Source organism: Drosophila grimshawi, unplaced genomic scaffold (genome assembly GCF_018153295.1).
Source record: "Drosophila grimshawi isolate 15287-2541.00 unplaced genomic scaffold, ASM1815329v1 contig_44, whole genome shotgun sequence".
Classification (NCBI taxonomy): Eukaryota; Metazoa; Arthropoda; class Insecta; order Diptera; family Drosophilidae; genus Drosophila; species Drosophila grimshawi.
Genome location: NW_025063240.1, coordinates 15,763,918 through 15,788,565, shown reverse-complemented (window position 1 = coordinate 15,788,565; position 24,648 = coordinate 15,763,918). Strand labels below are relative to the sequence as shown.

The window sequence follows — 24,648 nt, the reverse complement described above, 5'->3', positions numbered from 1 at the left end:
TCACTTTGACTTTCAAAGGGCATTCACTCAAAAATTAGTACTCAAAAACACATAATTATTTGTATTCTACGTACATGTAAGTCAAATGTACTTTCGTTTAATTATTGGTTTGCTTTGTTTGTTTGTTTTTCTTTTATAGTTTTGTATAAATTTTCGTTAAATACATGTCGTATCATGTTGCTTAGGCTAAATTCGACTCTATTTGTTTCAAGTCAATCGCTCTATTTACACTTGTTTTATTTTCTTGTAGAAATCAATAGACTAAATGTTAAATTGGTTCACAATGCAAAACTATAGCTATAAAAAATATGTCTAACAATAAATGCGCTTTCTTTACAAAATACAAATGGTAAATGATATAAAAAAAAAGAAGATAATAAATGATGCTGAATAATTGCCAGGGACTCGTTGCATTGTTAAAATAATATATCTAGTTTGATGATACAAGAAAACTACTTAAGTCTAGAATTTTATGATGTGTCCAGCTAGTTGGGTGTTCTAAGTACATACTATACATTGCGAACGGGATTCTTAAAATAGACTTTAGGCATGGGTTTAAATGGGTGCGTGCAGTGGGTTTGTTTCTTTTTATAAGGTCTCCACCAGCTGCGCCGGCGGCGGATGCTGATCAACATCGGGAGTCGCTTCAGCAGGCGTAGCCGTCGTCTCGTCTTCATTGAGATCGGTATTGGCCTCTTCCAGGCCGGTATTGCCCACATCAAGATCTAGTGTCTTTGGCAGCGGTCCTATTTTCTGCAATATGTCCACGGGCATAATTTCACGCATCGTCGGCACCGGCTGTACGGTGAAATGTGACGACAACGTGGGCAACGGCGGTGGCGTAAAGTATGGTGACACCAACGCTGGCGGCGGCGTTAATGTCAAGGGCGGTGCTGTCAAAATGGGAACGGGTCCGGGTACAGGCAATGGCAATGGCAGGGATACAGGCACTGGCACAGGCGCTGGTATCGATGCAACGGAAGGCACGGCCGATAGCACAGGTGCTGGTGCTGGTGGATAGCAGGGATAGCTCTGTGCGCCCAGCACGGGTATCGGTTGTGAGGCGATGGGAGGCGGTGCGGCGGGATGGGGCACCGTTGCCATTGGCGGTGGACCACGCAAATAATGTGGCAATCCATGCTGCAGTGGTGGCGGCGGATGCTTACTAAAGAACTCCTGCAGCATGGCATCCGCTTGCGCCGGCAACGGCGGTGGCCGATGCCTCAAAAACGCTGGCATTGGTAGGCGTCCAGATTTGACCAGCATGGCCATATACTTGGGATCGAAGCGGGGTGGAGGATGCGACACTAATGGTCGCAGCTTGCGCTCCCATGACTTAACAATGACGCCCTTCATCGGCTCAAAGTGATAGTAGCGGAATCTGGGCTTCTTTTGCACCAGCACAGGTTTCTCCTGATTCGGCGGCTTCGGCGCAACTGGCGGCAGTACCGCTGGCATCGCCAACAGCTGTTCGCGGATGCGCTGCAATCGAAGTGCCATGGCGGCACAGCGATCACGGCACAGACTCACTCCACGCTCCACGGCTGTCTCAATCTTGATGCGATCCTCGCTATCGCTCTCGTAAGTGGGCAACACGTTATCCACAAAGTTGACGCGCTTGCGTTTCGGTTTGCTGTATGTGGCGGATAGTGAATTGGCAATGATCAAGATTTGTACATTTCAATTAAGATTTCAGCCGTCTTACCTGTTGTCCTCGGGTGGTTCTTCTTGCACAATGTCCGGTATATTCGCTAGTTGCATTGCTGGCTCCATGGATGGCACAATTTCCAGCACATTACCCTTTTGCACGGCCACCTGCACAACGGGAGCCATAGGCAGCTCTCGCAGCACTGGTATTGTTGACGGTGGCATCAGGCTGACAGCATTGTAATCGTAATCCATGGGTGCAGCAACCGCACCCGAAGAGTACTCCTTGTATTGGGCATAGGCCTGGTCCATGTTGTAGGCGGTGTCCATGTACGCCGCATAGCTATCATACTGCTCACCACTCGCATCCTGCTGCATCAGCGACATATTATAGTAGTAGGCAGCCGCCTCCAATCTCTGATTCTCCACAAAGTAATCATCAAAGATCTGGGCGTGCGGCGATCTCGATCTGCTTTTTGATCTTGTATGGCTGCGTCTGCGCGACCTTGAACGGGACCGGGACTTTGTCCAGCTACGTCGCATCGGCGGCGACGGTGGCTTGAAGGGCAGTGGTGATCGCGAAAAGCAGCGCTCGCGACTGTAGGAGCGACGTCGCGAGATCTTCGGTGGTGGTGAGCGTGGACCTAGCATCTTGCACGGCGGCGACAATGAGCCGCGTCGTCGTCCCAGCGTCGGCTTTACGCTTCGCCAGCGCAACGGACTCCGACTGCGCGTCCGACTGCGACTCGCACTGCGGCTGCGACTGCGACCCCCACCCAACCGTCCTTTGCCAAAGCGTGGTCGTCGCGACAACAGCATCGGACGACGTCGTCGTGGACTTGGCGAACGTGTTGAGTCCTTGCCGCGACTGGGTCGCACATTGCGGCGGAAACGATTGCGCGATATCGAACGGGATCGGGAGCGTTCGCGGGTGTGTGATCGTTTGAGTTGGTGCTGCTGCTGGTGTGGGTGGTGTTGCTGGTGTGAATGGTGATGTGGATAGTGTTGATGTTGCGAATGCTGATGCTGCTGGATACGCGGCTGCTTGGTGCGGGTCTCCACTATGGTGGGCTTCACAATCGCTATCTCTTTGGGTGGCTTGGTAAGCTTCTCCTCGAGCGGCTGTGGCTGAGGCGCCACTTCTGCTTCATCCTTATCGAAAATAGCGGGCTTTCGTGAGAGTTTAAGGGGTGAAATTGTTAGCTTGATGGCTTCACGATTCGCATCAAAGATCTTATTAATTGGCGACTCTGGGATTGGCAGCTGTGTCTGCTCTTGCTCCTGCTGTTCCAGTGGTTGCTGCTGCTGTTGTTGCGCATGTTGTCGCTGCTGCTCCTCCTCACTGGCTGGTTTCAGTTCTGGCTTCCGGTACTTGTTCATAATGGCATTGCGCTGCATGAGGAACAACGATTCCATTTTCAGCAGCTCCTCGCAAATGTCATCGCCCGAGTCATAGTTCTCACGCATCATCTGAATGCGCGCCAGATTATCTTCGAGGCTCTTCAGTTTGCGCAAATCCTTGCTGACATTGTTCTTCTTGTGGCTGAGCAGCTGTTTGCCACCAACTGCAACGTCTCGAGCATCGCCAGCAGCTGGTTGCGCTTCCAATTGTTGCTCCTGTTGCTGCTTCACTTGCTCATTATTGTCATCCTCATCGGTGCTGGAATCATCATCATCATCGTCATCATTGTCATCATCATCGGAGCTGCTGCTGCTGCTACTGCTGCTGCTTGTCGTAGCTTCTGTATCACTCGATGATTCTTCGGCAGTGGAATTGCTTAAGGAACTATTTGTGTTTGCCTCCGTTGTGGCAGCTGTTGTTGCTTCACTTGCGTTGCCGCCCATTTTAATACTCTTCATGAACTTCTCGTACAGATCCTGTATGTTGATCAGCGCCTTGTCGGGCACAGCTGGTCCTGGTCCTGTTACTTCGGCTGCTGCTGCTTCAGTTGCAGCACTGGCTGTTGCAAGCTGCTGTTGTTGTGGCTGCTTGGATTTAGGTGGCGGTGTGCTTTTTGTATTCCACAGGGAATTCGAATCCTCATCGTCGCCGTTCAAGCGTGTCGCAATTGTGGATGCCGGATTTTTGGGCGTATTACTGTCCCCAAACGCCATAGAGTCATCGTTCTCCCAGTTGTCTATGTAGTCATCTGTGTCGGGACTGTGCCCATCCGCCTTATTGGCAGCTGTCGTTGTCATCAGCGTCGCTGGCGGTGGCGGTGCATTGGCAGCCAGGACACCATTGCGCACGGGCACATCTCGCTCGGTGTCGCGTTGCGGTGGTAGTGGTGGCGTTGTATCGCGCTCCACTTTGATTTGTCGCACTGTGAGCAGTGGCGGTGTTCTGCTGCGATTCTTCTCTTGCTTGATTGCACGCTCCTTGAACTCATCGCTCTGCCGCTGCGCCTTCGAGTCGCGCTCTGCTCTGCTATTATGTCTGTCGCCATTGCGCTGCATGCTGTGACGCAGTGACTCCGTTGAGCGTCGGGGCGACACGCGACTGGAGACTTCGTTTAATACTATTTCTCGCTTGAAGGGATTCGTGTGGCGTTGCGGGGGCGGTGCCGTGCGGTGTTCGGGTGTGCTGCTCTTCTTGGTATGGCGGCTGCTTGAGGTGGCTGGCGATGGTTCGATCGGCTCCTGTTTGATTTGCAGGGGCGAATCCTTGGGTGCCTCCTTTTTGTTGCGATGCTCGGTGCTCTGGCGCAGCAGTTGCTCCTTTGTGGCCAGCAGCGCTTCAAGGTGCGGATCATTCTCCTCGAGCAGTGCACCAATACGTATGTGAATCTCGCTGTGGATTTTTAGTTGCGGTGTTGTCGCCGTCGCTGTTGGCTTGGGCGAGTCTGCAACTAGTGCAGCAACTGGCTTGGGTGTCATGTGTCGGATCTCCAGCGGCGGCGTTGTGCTGCGCTCCACCGTAGTTGCAATATTCATTTGGGCAGTAGTAGGTTCACCTGACAGATGATTCGGGATTGGACTGCCTGGTTTGTTCAGTCTTGGCGGCGATTCGGCAAATATATCGAAAGATTTGCTTGAATCGACTGCAGGTGGCGTTTGCTGCAGCTGCTTCTCCGCATCTTGGACAGCTGCACTATTGGCCTGTGGCAGTGGCGGCGTCTTTGCTCTGCTCTTGGACTTGCGACTTTTACTTCGACTTCGTCTATGTTGGCTGGACATGGTTTTGAGCGTGAAGTTTTCGGTGCGATCTCGTCGCTCGTCTTTAGCTGCAGTGGAAGCAAGTTTGTCGGTTGAGCGAGACGTAGTTTTATCTTTAGAGCTATTTGGGTCTCGTTGCCTCTCCTTAGAGAGTTCCCTGCGCTTCTCGTTGGAGCGATCCAGCTGCTTCTCCTTGGAGCTATCCAATCGCTTCTCCCTGGAGCGTTCCCTCGGCTTGGCCTTGAAGTGTTCGCTCTTCTCTTTGTAGCGCTCGAATCTTCTCTCTCTGGAGCGATTTCCCTCTTTGGAGCGTGCTCTCTGCTTCTCATTCGACCGTTCCCGCTTCTTTTCCTTATAACGTTCTCTCGAGCGCTCCCTTGGCCTGTCTCTTGAGCTAGCAGTTTTTGACTCCCGGGAACGTTCGCTTCGCTTCTCTCTGAAGCGATTCCTATGATTCTCTTCGCGCTCCCTAGGCGTATCCCGGCTTCGTTTACCCTGCTCCCTTTGCGCACCATCGCTGGCAGTTTCATTGGAGTTGGATGCGGGCAGTTGCGACTCTTTTGGTTTACAGCTCTTGTGCTGCGGATTGCCGCACTCCGAAACAAAATTGAAAACAAACGACACTGGTGGCTCCGATGTTGTCCAGCTGTGCAAAGACATCAAATCAAAAGTAAAAGGATTTTGTTTTTGATTTTGCTTATCGACTGATCACTGTATATTATTAGTTGTACTCACATTAAGACGGACTGCGGCCGCTTGCCGCCTTGACCTTGACCTTGCGTCTGACCGGGTGGCAGTGCCGGGCCGTAGGCACCAACACCAGCCGAGGACGACTGTTGACCTTGAATTCCATTGCATGACAATGCTGTCGAAGGGGGCGGCGTTGCGCCCCTGGATGTGCCACCGCGCTTCGGTGCCGGCGGACGTGGATAGAGTGGGGAGCGGGCGCCGCGAATGCCGCCACGCTGCATTCTGGGCATATAGCCTAAGCGAGAGTAGTCGAAACACGGCGGACGCATATGAAAACGTAGCGGACTCATGCCCAGGAAGGGATGGTGGGGTGCGGGTGGTTGTGGTGCTGCTGCTGCAGCTGCTTCCTCTTGTTTCTCCTTGCGCGCCTGCTGCACGTCCTCCACATTCTTCTGCTCATCATCGGCGGAGGAGTCCGTATCGGAGTACAAGCCCTCACTATCATCAGCATCCTCCGTTGATGCAGCCAATGCTGTGGACACCTCTGCTGCCGTTGCACTGCCATTTTCAAGAGGCAGCGGTGACGATGGCTTCTCATTGGTTGCAATTTTAGCGGTGGTCTCCTTGCGTCTGATGGCCTCCAGCTCTAAAATAGCGCGCTCTTTTTCCCCACAGTTGACCGCTGTATCGATTTGTGTCAGCTTGCGCAATGCTTTGTTCATAACGTCCTTGGCGAGCAATTTCTTCGGAGCCGGACTGGCACTGGCATTCTCTGCCTGCTGATGCGGTGGTGTTACCAACTCACCCGGCTCCAAACTATTCTCACCATCTTGCAATTCATCGGCAATGAAAGGCGTCTTCTGCGCATCGCTGACTCCGCCACAAACTCCGACTCCGCCGCCGCCTTCGTCGCCATCTCCGTCGATGCGCGTCATTTGCGACATTTTCGCATAAACTTAGCGTTGAAAATGCTTTTGGTGTGTAGAACTTGCCTGTTTTCAGTTTCAATGGCGGCGCCGCGTTTCTTTTTAACTTGCTCTGCTTTGCACACGATGAAAATATGTAGTAATCAATGCGTTTGCGGGGTGCGGGTGTTGGTCATCCTCATGGACGGTGGCGGTGGAATAGTTACTCGGTTGTTGCTCCGATTGCTGATGGACGCCCTTTCCTCGATTGTCCTCGTACGGCACACGCGCTTCGTTGCATCCACGTGCACACGTTTTGGGTTTGCTTTTGTTTGAATACTTCATGTAAAAAAGTGTTTATACATTTTCAAAGAGCTGATGTTCATTTTTGGGTCATGACTTGCGCAGACGATACTGATACTTTCAGGGCTGCAGTGCGCTCGATGGCATCGATTACACAAATACAATGATGCATTGAAAAACTAACTTTGTGTTTTGCTCTGCATATGTTTATGACATATTTAAAAATCTCCTGTTTTTTTTTTCATATAAAATAATATACATAGCATTATTTTTACTATTACTTATCTTAATAACATTTCTTAAGTTCAATAACAATTTTTGTGCAGCTTAAAGGTATGCAACGAAACATATCTTACAGTTTGAGATCCACAAACGATTAAAGACCTCAACAATCGATAAGTTGCAATTTAGTAACGATATATTTCAAATAGATTAAACGGTAGCAAATTAATTTTGTAAATTAATTTAAGGTAAATAATGGATTTGATTTTATCGCAGTAAATTGAGCGATAATGCACTTAAAACATGACACTCTACCAACATAAAGTTACTTATTTCCGCTTCCTATGCCCACAGCAAAGCAATGCGCACTCAAATGCAAAGTGCAAATAAATGACAAATAACGAATACAATTGCCATTGGGCCTGGCACCCAACTCAAGCGAAACGATTTCGGCGATTGCAATGAGGAAAAGCCACAGCGCCAGATTATGACATAGCCACAAAGCACATCATCGCACTGTAGGAAAAATAAGAAGGGCCCAGCGGCCACTTGCCACCAGCCGATTGCAGCAGACCCAAAAGATGAAGAAGAGAAAAGAGTGCAGCGAATCATGGTTTGGGTTTGGGTTTTTCGCTGCTGTGTTAGCCAGTCACAGTTTTTCTCTGCTTTGTATTTGCATGCAACTTTCACCAACTGCTGCGTCGCTATCTCTGCTGCTACTGCTCGGACTGATGCTGCTGCGACAGCTGCTGTTGATGCTGCTGCAAAGGCGAAAGGTGCAATTTAATTTGTGGCGCCCCACAATAACCTTATTCGCTTTGTCTTTGTCATTACTCGTATTTTAAGTGTAATTTTATTTTCATTGCTTTTCTACTGAAGTTTATCGCACTTCCCAAAAAAAAACTCCAAAATGTGACTTGTTATCACTTTCGAAAATCGCATTTGTTAAGTGAATTTGCAATAAGAAAAATCCACCATTGTTTTTCAAGATGTCGACAAAAAATAATAAAAAAAAACCCCCAATCAAGATAAATATTCATAAGTACATATACACTTATATATACTTATTGAAGCTGGAGCGCAATACGCGGACTTTGACATTTTGGCAATTGTGTGTTGCCATAATTTTGACACCTCGGTGTGAAAACCCTGTGCATTGTTTTCATTTACGCTTAGCCCCTGGATAATTGTAAACATGCGTAGATGGGATGAACAATGCGACTATTTGTTGCCTTTTTTGCCTTGAATCATCATTGATTTTGCATAAAATGTTGATAGTTTTTCAATGATCATTTTAGTTAACTTTACTACTTATCGTACTTTTCCACAGCTCTTTGGTTGAGGAGGCCTGTTCTCTAAATTTGAAACTCGAAACACTCCCACAGCAACAAATCCGGCAATTAACATTTCTAAATGCCATTTCAAGTCAAATATGTAGCTTCAATTGTTGTACATATAGTCGATTATTTATGATCTGCTTAGCAAATAATAACACAAAAGCATTAAAAGCGCAACGCTGCATGGGCATTGAGGGCGACATTGTTGCTGTTGTTGGTGTTGTAGTTGCTTGTTGTTGCTGTTGTTGTTGTTGTTGTTGACAAATGAACACTGCAAATGCCACTGCCTCCAGCTACAGCTCCAGCAACAACTCCACCAACCAACCAACAGCAAGTCATTGACATTCAGCACGAAGAGCCGAGCCGAACAACTCGAGGGGGCTTGAACTAGAAAACAGCCAAATGGGCTTGGCAGAACGGATGGTGTTAATCACTTAAAATAAAAAAAAAAATACATTCAAAACTAATGCCAATTGGCATTTATATACAATAACATAATGGTTATTATATTTACAATGTGCGCAAGTAAATTTCACTGCTCACAATAAAACCATCACTAATTTGCGGATCTACACGTAGATATAATAGTAGATCTCTAACAGCAATTAACGGTCTCGCTCTGCTTTTGTTCCAGTCCAAATTGATTAAATGCATTTGCTCATGCTTTCATCACATGCACACTGAGAACCCCTTGGAGCAACACATCAAGGGAGCGCTGGTGTGAGGGGCTGGCGTAAGTGTTATATTTGTGAGGTGCTAAACGCAGATAGCATCTTCTTGAAGTGTCGGAGCAGGAGGAATTATCTTTCATGCTGTTGAATCACTTAACAAACAAAAACCTGTTCAAACCAATTGTTTTTGTTCGATGACAAACTGCGAACTATTGTATACCTGTGGCCAGTGAAAGAAATAGATAATTTGGAAAGAAGGGATCTACACTATAATTACCAAGTCACAACAGAAGTACCACATCGTGATTTTTTCTTTCAAAAAAGAAAAAAGGTATCAATCATGGCAAAAAATATTGTTTGCTTACGAAAGTGGCACACGCTACATTGTTTTTACGGGAATACCCCTTAGATCTGCGCAGTATAATACAAAATCCCCGAACAGTGTACAGTCACTTAAAACTAATTCTAATTTTTAACACCAAAGCATCAATTCTATCTGTAAAATAACTATGAATGTAATTATATTTGTTATGCCCGACACAATATTACAGATTTGAAATGGAATTTTAAAAGCAAAACAAAAATAATAATAACGAAACGTGAAGAGAAATTCTAAAAATGAAGTGCATTAGTTACAGATTCGTTTTCGTTGTTATTCCTTGAGTAGAGCATTACAAATTCGTCTCAAACTATAAATAAATATGTATTATTGTTCAGACGTCGCATGACAAAAAATTGTTGATTTTTTTTTTTACGTAGAGTTTGTTTTTTTCCTCTGCTTGTTTACCTTTTTTATTTTTGTTTTTACCTCTTTTTTTTATTATTAGCTAATTTTAACCGAAATCAAAATGGCGACGCCGCTGAACAGCATCTAATGACTACAAATAAAAACATTGCTTTTTTTTTGCCGCCGATGTTGTTAATATTTATGAGATTTTATATACACATCTGTGCTTAGTTATAACTATGTATCTGTGTTTGCATAGTGCATATGTGAATGAGTACATGAATACATATGCTAGTATCTTTCACCGCTCCCTGTTGAGCAGCAAAGCGCTTTTGTTTTCCTTTTGTTGCCGCTGCTTAATTCCCAGACATGCGCCTAAGCCGGCATTGGTGCCAAGTCGTTGCTTGGTACCGTCAGCTCCCTAGTCAGGTTTGCTTAGCGTAGATAAAATTACAGTAAAAATAATCAGGAAAAAAGCACCACAATAAAATGAGAAAAATGTAATTTGTAGGCGCCTTTAATGGTTAACAATTTTGAATATCAAATAAATCCCACATTTATTTTTGCAATCAATTGCGCAGTAGACAATTTATAATGGGTATGCCATATGCATATAAACAGATAAGATATAAGAGATAAGATTTGCATCAGTGACAGGTCAGAGAATTCAGCGAAAATTTACCTCAACGCTAATTAAAAACATTTAGTTATATATTCTATAGTTTTAATATACATATAGATATAAATTTCTCCAGCTATTAAAGAGTTAGTCTCAAATTAATTTAATTTATTTCTGTTTTGATCAGAGTCCTAATATATTATAGTAGAATATACAACAACATTTTTGAGGTAACATGGGCCAAATTTTGTTAGAACTGCTCTTAGTTCTAAAACTTTAACCTTGCTCTCTCATATTGCTAGATTAATATTTAAGTGGATGAGCGATGAAACCAGAAAAGTGACTTTTGAAGTGGTAATTCCCGCAAAGCGCTTAGTTCACACAGGTTAAATAATTAAGATAGTGCGCCATTTGGTGAGACAAACAAAATCCCAGAAACTTAATTAAGATCTCTGCAAAAATCAAATTTATTTTTGTTTAATTGAACGATGAGAAATTTGTATTTAAGAGCTGAAATATCTAAGGTGCAACGATTAAATATATTACGTAATTTTTCTATAATTAAAATCGTTTGCTTATCATGGTAATTTAATTGGAGAAGCCTGCAATTGGATTACTTAGTTGGTGCAAGATTTTTGGTTTCTCATTGGGAATTATCTTTAATTAATTGGGCATTTCAGCTATGCGCCGAATTATATGCAAATCAGCAAATCCACCTTTTGAATCTGGGAACGAAAATGAAACAAACAAAGCCCTGAAAATGAAAACAAACGAAAGTCATGCTAACTTTGAAGCTGGCAATTAGTGGAGCTCTGACAGCGACTCCAAAACGCTGGAGGATGCCGTAATGTCCAAGTGGAGACGTTTAATGAACTGGGAATGGGGCGGGTGATCGCTGCTTTGCGTCGGCGTCGGCGTCGCCGTTGCCGTCGTACATTGGGCAGTGGGCATTGGCCACCTGATTGCATAAGCATAAGACCTAAAAAAGAAATTTAATAACTAATCACTCAATGGCGAGCTGAGGCTGACTGAAATTTGTGCGGCGACTGCGTTCGTTGGCTTGTGACATTTCAAACATAACAATTATGTAATTACAATAATAAAAACAGAAACATAAATAAACTGAAGATTGCATAATGAAATCTGTCAAACGCCGGTGCGGGCATTAGGTCATTGAGATGTTGCTAATAAACGAGCGTCTAGCATGATACAAAGCATTAGTAAAGCGATCATAAAACAACTCTCGAGCTCACCGCGTCCACCCTCCATCCCCCCTAATACTACCTATCCCCCCTGACCCAACTGCGGATGCGTTTGAATACGTATACCATTTATAAGAATTAAATAATAGACGCAGAGATTATACAAAGTCGTTGGCGATGCCAGCGCCAATCACCGAAAAATTACGAACACCAGAAAACAAAATCAAAAACCATAAAAATAAAGCAACAATATAAACAATATATATAAGCAAATACAAAAAATATAAATAAAAAACTTCCACTGTTGTTGTGATGGCTTATAAAAGGAATAATAATAATAATAATAATCAAAAGGTAGCGACTAATTTGAGCGGTTATATGAGAGTCATTCGTATACAGACATGAAAAATGATATTGGTTAATGATTCGGACACGGGATTTGATACACTCCAATGATATTTGCAACGTGGCGTATAAGCAATGTTATTTGCTTCTACAATTCATTTGCAGGCCACTGCGTTTTTATCAGCTCAGATTATGCACCTCTGTAATCATATATGTATTATTACTAAATCATTTCATACACAGATTTGCTGTAGTGCTGCTGAACCAAACAAATTTGGATTTCAGCTCAAGTGACTCTGAGGTTAAATGGACAAAGCAAAGCCGGCAGCGCACAGCGGCAGCTGCTAAAGCAATCAAGATGAGCCCAGGCCGCCAACAAACTATACGCTATTTATATATATATATATATATATAAATATATATAAATATATAAAATTATCTGTGTGTACTGCAGAGTGCAATGATTTTCTGTGGCCACTGCAATTATTTGAGCGGCACAGAAAACGAAAAAAGAAACAGCAACAAAAACAAAATCTGTACTACAGCAAAAGCGAAAAGTTTTTGTTTTTCGTAAGCAGCAACAAGTTTGAGTGGTGCAACAACAACAACGTCAGCAACAAGAGCAGCAACAAAGACAGCTGCCACAAAGGCGACTTGAACAACGACCATTGCAGTGTAGCAGCGACGCAACGCTGACGCCGCCGTTGACAGCGACGCCGACGCCGACGTCCACAACAAATCTAAGCCGCAGCGAGTTTTACGATATCTGAGTTTTAATTTATGTATGTGCGAGTGTGTTGGGCACCTTTAATTTGCTGCTTGCCGAGCTTTACGCTGCGCTACAAGTCGAGCATGTCATCCGATGCAGTTCAGATGACATATATAATATATGCAATATAGAACGATCATTTCAATAAGTACTATGAGCCTTTGAACCACAGTTTTTATTAGCTTGTGCTAAGTTTGATTCAGAATCAGGTTGTTCAACAATCTTTCAACATGAGAAAAGTAAGCCGTATTTCAGTTCATTGTTTGTATATTTATGTAACTATAATCTATAATACACGTAATATATACACTGTTATTTATACTTTTTATAAACCAAACCCTTCTGATGATGTAATCAATTCTTAAAATTGTTACAATGTGGAATGATTATTGGCAAAAGATCGGACTCTCCAAGAACATTTTTACTTCGATTATCAATAAATTCACTTTTTATACACATTACCCATGCACTTCCTCTTCTCTTTACATATATAAGGCCAAGCAGTTGCTAATCTTTTTTGTATTATTTTTATGGTATATTAAAAATGAACAGCTGCAATGATTAAATTCAATTTTTCTCAGAATCTTGCTCGATCTGACAGCATAGAGGAATCTCTAATCAGTCGATAGGATGTGTGTACGTTTGTCTGTGCGCAGTTTCCTGATAAACTAAATGGGAGTAGATTACCTGATCAAGCTTATAATCAGTTTTATAAACTTGATGCATGTTTACAATTTAATAATGAGCATTTTTGACTTGAATATACAAATTCAATACAAATTTAACGTTATCTTTTGAGTTTCGAACAATGCTTTTTCAGTTATCACTCGTAGGTCTTAACATTTTGCTTGTTACTTCGCAAATAATTACAACTACTGATAGTTTATAAAATCGGAATGTGAAGTTATCTGTTCTTTGTAATTTAAAAGCTATGTGTTCAAATTAGAATTATTTTTTGTACTTTAGCTACAGTTGCATAAGTCCGCAAGGCAGCTGTCAATTATTTATATGAATGATAATCTTTTTATTAACATTAATAAGTACGAGAACTGTGTGTAATACTAAATGTAATATTATTGTGATTGCTGATTTTAGATTTGTAATCGCAATTGCTATGGTCTATGATAAATGTGCAAATACTCGGAATGTGGGAATTCATCACAATATATATAAGAACCAACTCCATAACGAATGGAAAAGACTGTACAGGCAATTAGAAAAGACGAAGAAAAAGAAAAATATATATATATTTATACATATATATATAAAGTGCTGCGTAGCTGCTTTGGTAAGTCAACAAACCGCACCCGAAAGCTTTTAAGCTTGCAGTCAAGCTCGACTGCAAAGCACACAATCACACGGGCTCACACACACACACACGCATACACACACACAGACATGCGATTGTCAATGCTATTTGTGTAGCGTTTTACTCTTATTTTTATTCGTTTCTCGTTCGCTTTTTTTCAGCCGCTGCCGCCGATCGTCGATCGTGTATGGGGTTGTCTTTTGTGTGTGTGTGTTTGCGTATGTGTGTGTGAGCGGCGCTGGCAGTCGACGCTGGCAGACGAAAAAAGTTTTAAATCTGGTAGAAAAATCTGAAACGAAACGCGTTTGAGGCCTCAGACGGCGAGTGGCAGTCGTACAATAAAGACGTATTATTTTCGTTATCCACCTGGCGGACCTCTGAAAAGTTGGTCAGACAACTTTTTAAAAAAAACCGCACAAAGCAACCAAAACGGTTAAAACACTACTAAGCGCAACAAGCAAGCAAAAAAGTCAAATTAAATAGAGCTCCTTTTACTTTTTCGTTACTGAACGGCGTTTCTGTTAAAAAAAAAACAACACATATAAGTTTCAATGTAAGTGAAGAAGTCGAATGCAAAAAATAAGAAAAAAAAGAAAAAAACCAATACAAATGTCATAAAAGTGAAATTTTTGCAATATGTATGCATTAATTAATGAACAAGTAACGTTTTCGAAAGTGCATGAAAAATGGTCGAACTGTGTACAGAATGTATAATTCCAAGAAATCAATCAATGATTTCAAGGAGAAGAATGTGAATGAAAAATCAAGTCATTTATATATGTATGTATATGTATTTATCTTATAGTGCATAATAACATAGATGACCGAGAAGGATAACGTATCGATGGCTACCGTGCAACTGAAGCCCGACTATGCGGCTAGCGAGGTCTACAGCACCGCCAGCGAACCGCCACCGGTGAGTAGTAAACTACGCAATTAACTAATAACTAAGACAATCAACAATGGTCACATTTATATGTATATTTGGTCGATTGCGTTTAATGCGTCTGTTTGTCATTGTTGAATGGCGCAACTAATTACAATGTCCATTTGTCATTTACCTCTCGCAATTATTTGCGCCAACTTTATATAAGCGACAAGCAGGTCAGCAGCGATCCAAGCGTTACCTGCTGGCCCAAGCCCAGCTGCAGATTAGCAGGTAGCAATTAAAAAAATGCCAGGGTCAACTCAGCTGGCCAGCACATCCGTTGCGGGCAGACTATGCGTATGCGCAATATGTCGCTGCCTGCATCTTTTGTATTTTTGTCTGCCTCTCTGCCAGTCTGTTTGTCTGTTTGTTTTTGCCTGTCTCTCTGCACGCAGCTGCAAACGTGATCAGTTTCACTAACGAAGTCCTCGACGACGTTTCGACATGGCCTCTGCAAACTGCATGCATAAGCAATTTGGCTGCGGATAATTTTAATGCATTTTTTTAAAATTATTATTATGATTACAAGACCATTGCGAATTGCATGCAGCATGCACGGCTTTGACAATTGTATGTTTGTGTGTGTGTTGCACCGTTGACATTTGAAAACTACAGAAATAAAATCACCCCATACAGACAGAGGGCTGCCTGCCATTAACCAAATAGGTACAGCGCACAATTCTCGGCAAAGTGTGAATAGATTCGTTCCCATTTGCAGCAGCAGCAGCCGCAGCAGCGGGCAAATAGAAAACCAGTTGAATACCAAATTTGAGATCTAATACAAAAGTCACGACTGTAAATACAAAACTTCATAATGATAAACACAAACAAAAAACAAGCAACAAATGACATCAGGCAGCAGCAGCAGCAACAGCAGCAGCAGCAGCAGCAACAGCAGCAGCAGCTGAAACTGGCGCAATTATTGCACTGGTCTCGAGCTTGAAGAACTATATATATATATATACGTATGTGTAGTGCACTATGTGGGCCGCAATTGATTTGAAATTTGCATAAATAATGCATTTGCATTTTGCATTTTTTTTGTACCCATTTTTTGCATTTGAACATCCGCATCAGCAGCCATAAATTGCATTTTGTGTAGCACCACTCAGCAAATGCCAAGCGGCCAACCCACTTACAGGGTGCCCCTTACAGTGAAAGCTGGCAGTTATCTAACATGCTTATTTGATTGATGCCAAGGTTAAAGACTAAAACAAGACGTCTGTCTTTTTTTCCAGTGTATTTGCAAAATAATACATGTTAGTTGAGCTTGAGCTGAACTTTCTTGCTCATTATTATTAGACCTAATGATGGATTCAAAACAAGTTCAACTAGTTTTCAAGTTATTGATTTGCTGATGACTATTAAATTACGCGTCTCATCTCTTGGGACAGCCTTCAAAATAATTTACGTAGACGACCAGCTTTCACCGTCACTTTACTTTAAAAGCCATTTGAAACCCTCATGCAACCAACTCATTAACCTTTTATTTTTTTTGTTTTTCTCCCCATGTTATGTGTGTGTGTGTCTATGCCTTTGTCCAACAACCACAAAAATCGTTTTTCTTTTACACACTTCAACCAAAAATTGTGAATGCAAATCGAAAACGCGATTGACAATCACCAAAATAATAATAAAATAAAAAATATATATATATGTATTTTTTCCCCCTCGCACTACACATAAAAAACCAACAACAACAAATATGTAAACCACAGCTGGGATTTTTTCACTTTAATCATCAGGTTTGTCGTTCAAGTCTTTTGTCTTCAACTGCACAAAAAACACCAACTACATAAATAATGAGCCAACAACAATAACAACAAAAAACTCAACAGCAGTAACAAGCGACAGCTGTTTTTTTTTTAATGTTGTTTCTATTGTTGTTTTTGTTGTTGTTGCATGTAGCTTCGTCTAACATTCGCCAAAAAAACAACAACATCACTTCACTTCACTTTGCCACACTTCATTTTTTTACACACGATGTCTGCTGCTGATGACTTCGACTCACTTTCGCAATTGCATTTGAAAACAACTAAAAAATGAGCACGTAGCACATCACTATAGCAATCTAAAGGTGTAAAATTGCACATTTCGCTGCACACACACACACACACACACACAGCTGTGTGTGTGCCTCACCTGACTGACTGCGCCCACACCCACAATACAGCAAAGACTTTGAAAAGGCGTTAAAACTCTCCTTAGTATTTTGCCTGTTTCTTTTTTTTCGGCACTGCTCTGTTGGCATTTCATTTCCTTACATTTTTGCGGTCGTCTTTTTTAGTAGTTTGGCATTTCCTCTTATGCAAGTTACTTTATATAGTTATATATATGTGGTAGTTTGGTTTGTTTTTGACCAAAAAATATATCTCAACCTATATTTTTGACATGAAGTTGTCACTTTTGGCACCTACAATAACAATATTTGTCAAAGCACTTAACTGAATATTTTGCATAATAAAACAGAGCCACATTGCTGAATTATCTAATCAGTTCCAGTTACAGATGGCCAACTCAGTTAACAACTTGGTAAATTGGATACATTGGGCAATGCCAGCTGCCTCAATAGCTGATTCAGTCGAAACTTAAATCTTTTTCTTATAATAATATTGTAACTGTATATATATATATTTTACATTAACACTCAACTCTTTAACCTTTCTGTTTGTAGTTTGCACCTTGTACTGCAGTTTTTTTAAGCCACAAAGTCAAAGACTTGGCTTGATTGCAAGGTCAAAAAACGCTTTTACTCGCTCGAAAGGTCAACACCAAAAGAGCACGTAACACTTTTACTTTAAGTTAATATTAAAATGAAAAATGAAAAAATACAAAAAAAAAACTGAAACTAATCTAAAATTTGTTGTTGCTTGCAGGCGTACAAGCGTCAGGCGAATTCGGTGAAAATCGCCAAAATCGCCGCTTTCACCATTATCGCCTCCTCCTTCATCCTGGGCTCCTTCCTCTTGGCCTTGTCCTATGTGCAGGCCAGGGCATCCTGTGATCAGGTGCAGGCGCTAGATTCGGTACTGGAGAAGGAGCTAATGCTAGAAACGCTGCAGCAGGTGAACAAGGTAAGTCTGGCGATTGTTGCACGCCTCAATGCACACCTTAGATAAGAAATAGAGATAAGAGAGAAGGGAAAGGGGGAAAGGGAGCTATAGAGTCAAAGTACAACTTATAAAGTTAGGTAATGCCTACAATTTGATATGGTCATTATTGCTTTTTGCATCGTTCGTTGCGCATGCCACAGCATTTTAGAGTCGTCGATTAGCCGCAACACTCGAATTATTATTTTAAATTAATGATAATTACCGGAAAATGTCCGCACTGCCTACACCAATAGATTGCCAGTTTGATGCGTGTTTACTGATAATTCCCTATATATATATATATATATATATATATATACATATATATATATGACATGCACTAGCAGCTGCTGTTTACCCGCATATTTATTGCTAAAGTTAATGACTTGGAATAACCCAAGCGAAATATGATCCAAATACAGATGTTTGTAAATAAATATGATGATACATGAAATTGTACAAAATTAATAAGAAATAATCCAAACACAAATGCTGGAAAGTAGATAAAAATGCATGTTTTTTAATAAATATTTGTATTTAGACTATTTCTCGTTTGAGGCTATTTCATTGCCCTCAGAGTGTGAAGGTTTACAGAGTCTAGCGAGATATAATATATACAGATATGTATATATGTAAAGGGCTACCTGTTAGACTCAAACAATAGCTGCATAGAGTTATAAATCAAATAGATATAGATCAACGGCTGATGGAATATCAATAGGGTATAAACTTTAACCTTTGCTGTCAGCGCAAAACAATATAACTGATGTCTAGAGAGTTACAAGCTGTATATATACATACTTAATATATATGTATGTAGTATATCGTAATATTTGCCAACTTGCATGCACAATTAAGTCAATTGAATGCACACCAAGTATTGGGCACTCATTGTGCATTCACATATTCATATTCATATTCATATTCGTATTCATATTCGTAAAAATTGTATAAGTGCAAATTCAATTAGCGTGTTGCGTGCTTCCTTGAGAAATTTCACTCCATGTAACCAAATAGCGCATTAAATCCATTATAGCCTCACCATAACAACCACATGCTATGTATGTATGCTAAAATGTTAGACATGGGTCAGGTATATAGAGGCAACTATTTGCTATTAACTTGATGACGGCGCAGTTTTGTTACATGCCACATAATTCAAATTGAATAGCGTTTATAATTCAACTGTAGCCGACGTCAAACGTATGCACATATAAAGATAGAGATTTTTTTTAAGTTGTCTATCCATAATTTGTATAACTCGTAACTGTATTTTTTTATTATTTGAACATTTGCATACGAAATTATGCCGCATCATCAATATTCAATTATCGTGCAATGAAAGTACCCATAACAAACAATAAAACTAATTAAATGCAGCAGCAATTAAATTTAATGATGATAATACAAAAATACAAACACAGACACAGACACAGACAACAACACGAGTTGCATTCAACAGATGATGCTGCCAATTGGAGCAGGTTATTCAACTCGAAACAAAAATCAAACTCTCTATAAAACGCATTGTTGGCTTATGTAAAGTTTGCGGCGTTGCAATGAAAAATTCAATCAAGCGAAATTCCCATAATTTGACGCTTAACTGGACACCAAAATGGAATGGAGCTGGGACAGCTGGTGGTGATGGGAGATGGGAGACGGGAGACGGGTGCTCTGGGAGCTTTGGCAGCTTGCGACATAATCATCAGTGGCAACAAAACTAACAATTGCAAATCAAATGGCATACAAAGTGAAAGCAGCAAACGGAACACAGCAGCCGCAGAGCAACACAGCAACACAGCAACAGAGAGCAACTGCAATGTTGCATGTTGCAACAACAATACAAAAACCAGATTTACACACACACACACACACATATATATAAATATATATAGTAGTCCGCTGAAGCGCGGAGCAGCGGGCGTGGGCGCGGCAAAATGCCAGAGATCATCAGTTGCAGCAGCCGCAGCAGCAGCAGCCATAATGCATTGGCTGTCACTTCTTGCCGGCTGGCGCCGCTTGGCACCGTACCACAAACAGACAGACAGGCAGACATACAGACAGACTTGTAAGCAGTCAACACACACATATAAACGTATATATAAGCAAACGACGCAGTCGAAGACGCGTTGACTGTTTGCCATTTAAGGCAAGTTGCGCGCTCAAGTCTTTCGTTTTGGGCACGCAAACAAAGCCAAAACTTATGGCCCCAACTGACGATTATGTAATGCCAATATACACACACATACACACACCTGGAAAGAGATGAATTATAATTTATGCGGCTGTTGTTGTGCAAATTTGCCAAACACTTTGAGCAGATGTGTGCCTGATGAAAATTTTAATAATGATTGGCATTTTCGTAAAGGAAATTTGGCGCCTGTAGAATTTCAATTTTGCAAAGCCAACACTTGCGTCAATGCTAAAAATAGGTTTAATCGACAGACACTCGTACAAAAAAGTAATTGCACGCAGTCGCATTCAATTTGTAATCATTTAATTGTCATCTTTTGATGGGGCCTACGTGTCTAGTTTGTTGTTTAAAGCCAAGTAAATAAGTTTGTTTCGCAAACCGTTCTCTGTGCTGTGTAGTCTAGTGTATTGTGTATAAGTTATCTGTGCTGCTTGGCCTTGAAATTCATCAGAAATAATACACTGAAAACAAATAAACAAACACACGCATACACATACAATAGACAATTGAGCTGTAAACCAAAGTTTATACTTAGCAATTGACGAAGTGATGGCGCCGCAGGGTGGAGGCTAAGTGGAACTGGAACAGCGACTTGCTGACTTGGATTCGAGTGCTGTCAAACTGGTATTGGTTGGCTCTGTTTTTAGTTTCAGTTGCTCATTTTTGTAGTGAAATTTTTACATTTTATTTCATACGAAAAGTAATTATGTGTCACACACATATTTGCTAAAGTGAGCACATGAGGCACACAGACTTACAGTGAAAAATAAATCATGTTTAAGATTATGTTTTTATCTTATTGTACGAAAGTGTCTCAGTATTGTTCTGATTACAAGAATGATTCACTCGAATAGCGAACAATTTAGTCAAGTTAATGAGAACGTCATTCCATTCTCTGTGCATTAAAACAGCTGTGTAAGTATAAAAGCTTTTGCGTCTTTTAAAAAGCAACGATTTCTGGGATGTATAATATGTCGTCTCATTAAGCGCTAATGAGTCTTTCTAGTGTACAGATGACATAACAAGAAGATTCCTAATAGTGGAGAGCAGCTAAGTGGCATTTTCATAGGAAATGTGGTAATGCGATTGACTTGAGCAGTCGTTATCTAAATTCAAATTGCAATTGCAGCTGTCCAATTAGCTCCCTCAAGTTATGGTCGAATGTCATTTGACAAAACAAGCAAACAGAACCGAAAGCGTCGCACATCAAACCCATCATAAGTTACCGGATACGACATATAGTATTTAACATTATTTTTCTGGCCACATCACTTGATGGGCGATCTGCCCCTGGGCAGGTACTCGACGTACGCCTTCACCTTACCCTACCACCACCAAATCCACTTGGCTCCACTATCAATCATCATCAGCGGCAACAACAGAGTCGCATTGAATTAATGAGGTTTTTTTTCTTCCATTTTTTTTTTGTTGTTTTGTTCAACAAATTATTTAAATTTTGCTTTTGTGTGTGAGTTTTGTTTTGTTTTGTTTTCGGTTTTCTTTTTTTTTTTTTTTGATGTGGCGTAAAGTATGCTTAGCCACAAGCACAAAGCACGGCTCGAAACACACTCACACACAGACGCACAATTTGGGCGGCTTATATATATGTGTGTGTGTGTGTGTCCGCTTATGTAATATGTGTTTTGTCCAAAAACAACAACAACAACAACAACAGAAAGCTTAATTTTATGGCATTTTACTTTTAGTTTCAGTCACAGTTGCGTCTGACGTCGATTTGTTTATACATGTAGGTTGGGGTCACATCTTCTGACGATAACTGCTCATTGTTAGTGGAACATAACAATTGCAGTCACTGTAGTATGTAGAATACTATATTGCCACTACGTGCCTGTTGGCCCAAACCATTTTAAGTGGATTCAAACACATACACACAATACAAAAAAAATACGTCAAATACATTTCCTTGTCAAATGAAATACATGAGATATGCTAGAAAACCTTGAAATTCTCTAAATTCTGTAGCTTTGTGGTCATGGAGAATAGTAGACTAAATTTGAGAACTTGTTATACTGTAGGAAATGCAGAGAATAAATATTATTGCGAATGACTTTAGAATCGACATAAATAAAAATAAATGTTTGTATTGTGTTGCAAAGATTATCTTTTTTCCTGGTCTAAATTTGCATAACTTTTTTGGCATTTACAGGAACTACCAAGAGCTGAAGCTTTGCTGGGCAAATCAGAAGCCGGTGAGGATTTGCAAAATCTAGACCACGATGAGACACTTGCTGAAAAGAAGACAGTGTCAAAGAACGAAGACGTCAACGATCACGACAACTCCTATTCGGACAGCGATGAGACCGAGGAGATGCAAAAGTTCCCTGGCAAGATGCCGCTCGAGCTGGACTTGAGCGATCTGGCTGCTGCCATTCTGCGCAACAACAAGAAGTAAAGCACAACCAATCTCTTTAACTGTAACCGTAACTAATCTGTGACCTTATTAGATCCCGCATGAACTGCGTGGTGGAGCGCAAGCATGCCGAGGAGATTGTCGATTCGCCCTCGAAGACTGTGGCGCTGCCTTTTGGCGTCAATCTGACCACCGATCCGAAGAAGGCACGCATTACCGGCGAGCGCATTTCTATTTTCTGCGATGGCGGCGAAGATAAGGAGGAGAAGGAGGCGAAGCGTCAGCGTGAGGAGGAGGACGATTCGGAAGAGGATACTGAATCAATGCATCCCATGTTCATACCACTGCAGCGTGTGCCAATGCCATTTGGACGCATACCCGACCAGATGCCACTGACCCATATGCCACAGCGCATGATGCCGCCAGCGATGCAACAGCAGTTGCCCCAGCAGGGTCATCCATCCATCATCCTTCGCCAACTGCCTCCTCCATTCCAGCATCTGCCCATGCGTCCACCAATGCCGCCACAGGTGATGCAGGCTCCACGCATGGAGGAGCAGCCACATCAGCCCCAGATACAGACCGTGCGCATTCACATGCATCAGCTGCCCTTCCGCCCCACCTTCGACATGCCCAACGATATTCCCAGGCCCGCTCAGCACCAGCCAGAGATGCCTCAACGCGACATGCCTCCACGTGAGTTGCTGCAGCGCGAGATGGCCCAACGCGAGATGGCTCAGCGCGAGATGGCTCAGCGCGAGATGGCCCAACGCGAGATGGCCCAGCGCGAGATGGGTCAACGCGAGATGGCTCCACGCGAGATGGCTCCACGCGATATGCCCCAGATCCAGATCCAGCATATGCCACTGGGCATGGCTTTGGAAAGCGTTGGAATCACCGCTGACGATCTGCGCAACATTCAACGTATGGCCATGAATAGCTTCGCCGGCCAAATGCACCGCTTTACCGCCGGGGAGGGAGCCGACTCCAATGAGAACAACAGCGCCAACTCCAGCGAGGAGGAGGAGCAACACTCTGAGACGGCCATGCCATCTGGCGAGCAGTCGACCACCACAGAAACTCAGTCCTCGAACCAGCAACAGCAGCGGGAGCAGCAGCCAGTGCAGCAACCGGAGCAGCCGCAACAGCAGCGTGATCAGGAATCCAGTGAGCAGCAGCAGGAGGAGCAATTGCCTCATATGCAGATTCAGCGCTTGATCCTGCAGCCGCTGCCAGAGCAGCCACGCGACACAATGACACCACCCATGCCCGATCAGTCCGCACAAGCCGTGCCAGTCAACCGCATGTTCTTTGGACGCAGTCTGGCACAGCCTGTGCGCATCCCAGTGCCCATGATGCAGCCAGCCGAGGGCGGCGCCGTCTCCGAGGAGTCGCAGCGACCACACTGTAAGCAGCAAATACCAATTACCAATCCACCAATATACCTATAATTTTTACCCACTCTCTCCCTCTCTCTGTCTTTCAGTCGTCCAGCCTCGTTCCGTTTAAGTAACAACAACAACACGCCTGTGATTGCTGCTCTGCGAATCGGATCTGGTTGTCGTATTGTTTCTACAAATCAAATTGTAACTGTTTAGCGTCATCCGTTGCTCGATTCCATCGAAATTAAAAAAGAACATCTCAAAAATTAATTGCATATTTGCATGTGTAGCAGCCCCAAAACGCCAAAAAAAAGCAACAAAAAAAAAAGAAGTAAATAAAATGAAGACCGTCAATTGTTAGAAATTTTTGTGTTTTGGCCCCAAGAAATCTCTGTGTATGCTTCCCACTGTATCTCTTAACCCTATATCTACTATTTGTATATGTATTTGTATATTTTCGTATAAATATTGTATGTATAACATTCCAATCGGTCCTTTGACGTTTGTGTTATTTCAAAAAATTAAGCAAAAGAGAAATCGTATGTGTATTTTTTTTTTTTATAAATATTTGTCTACAGTTTTAATTTGTTTTTCTTTTCGCCTCTTTTTCACAAATAAATCCGATGAAATTTGTACATAAATTATTGTATTTTATTTTTAATACTTTTTTGTAGCTTTTAGTAAGTTAAAAACAAATGAAAACAAAACCAACAAATTGTACATTTTTTTATATACATACATTTTGAAGCGAATAAAATTGTGGATAATTGGAAATTAAC

General features: G+C 42.1%; 2 protein-coding genes across 3 annotated transcripts; one reads left to right on the top strand and one right to left on the bottom strand.

The window, feature by feature from the left end:
- Nucleotides 1–55: 55 nt before the first annotated feature.
- LOC6557593 (serine/arginine repetitive matrix protein 2) lies at nt 56–6,772 on the bottom strand. The gene is made up of 3 exons (XM_001984054.3): nt 5,539–6,772; nt 1,706–5,449; nt 56–1,633 (listed from the first exon to the last, which is right to left on the bottom strand). The coding sequence occupies exons 1-3, from the start codon at nt 6,435–6,437 to the stop codon at nt 589–591; spliced, it is 5,688 nt and encodes a 1,895-aa protein (XP_001984090.1). The 5' UTR covers nt 6,438–6,772; the 3' UTR covers nt 56–588.
- Nucleotides 6,773–14,201: 7,429 nt separating this feature from the next.
- Nucleotides 14,202–24,647, top strand: LOC6557346 (putative uncharacterized protein DDB_G0271606). 2 transcript variants are annotated; one of them, XM_001984055.2, is made up of 7 exons: nt 14,207–14,455; nt 14,708–14,818; nt 16,549–16,575; nt 17,707–17,904; nt 22,284–22,525; nt 22,582–23,894; nt 23,974–24,510. In XM_001984055.2, the coding sequence occupies exons 2-7, from the start codon at nt 14,723–14,725 to the stop codon at nt 23,994–23,996; spliced, it is 1,899 nt and encodes a 632-aa protein (XP_001984091.1). In that variant the 5' UTR covers nt 14,207–14,455; nt 14,708–14,722; the 3' UTR covers nt 23,997–24,510. The 2 variants fall into 2 exon arrangements, with proteins under 2 accessions (XP_032598649.1, XP_001984091.1); XM_032742758.2 differs by lacking the exon at nt 16,549–16,575 and having other exon boundaries at nt 14,202–14,455; nt 23,974–24,647.
- The last annotated feature ends 1 nt before the right edge of the window (nt 24,648 follows it).

What these genes read in the sequence shown, in the direction of transcription:
- LOC6557593 (XM_001984054.3), bottom strand. Translation starts at nt 6,437, where the DNA reads ATGTCGCAAATGACGCGCATCGACGGAGATGGCGACGAAGGCGGCGGC. An exon ending in CGGCCGCAGTCCGTCTTAAT is followed by an intron (nt 5,450 to 5,538) that starts GTGAGTACAACT and finishes GTCTTTGCACAG; the next exon opens with CTGGACAACATCGGAGCCAC. An exon ending in GAACCACCCGAGGACAACAG is followed by an intron (nt 1,634 to 1,705) that starts GTAAGACGGCTG and finishes CGCCACATACAG; the next exon opens with CAAACCGAAACGCAAGCGCG.
- LOC6557346 (XM_001984055.2), top strand. Translation starts at nt 14,723, where the DNA reads ATGACCGAGAAGGATAACGTATCGATGGCTACCGTGCAACTGAAGCCC. An exon ending in TTTTTCACTTTAATCATCAG is followed by an intron (nt 16,576 to 17,706) that starts GTTTGTCGTTCA and finishes TGTTGCTTGCAG; the next exon opens with GCGTACAAGCGTCAGGCGAA. An exon ending in CGCTGCAGCAGGTGAACAAG is followed by an intron (nt 17,905 to 22,283) that starts GTAAGTCTGGCG and finishes TGGCATTTACAG; the next exon opens with GAACTACCAAGAGCTGAAGC.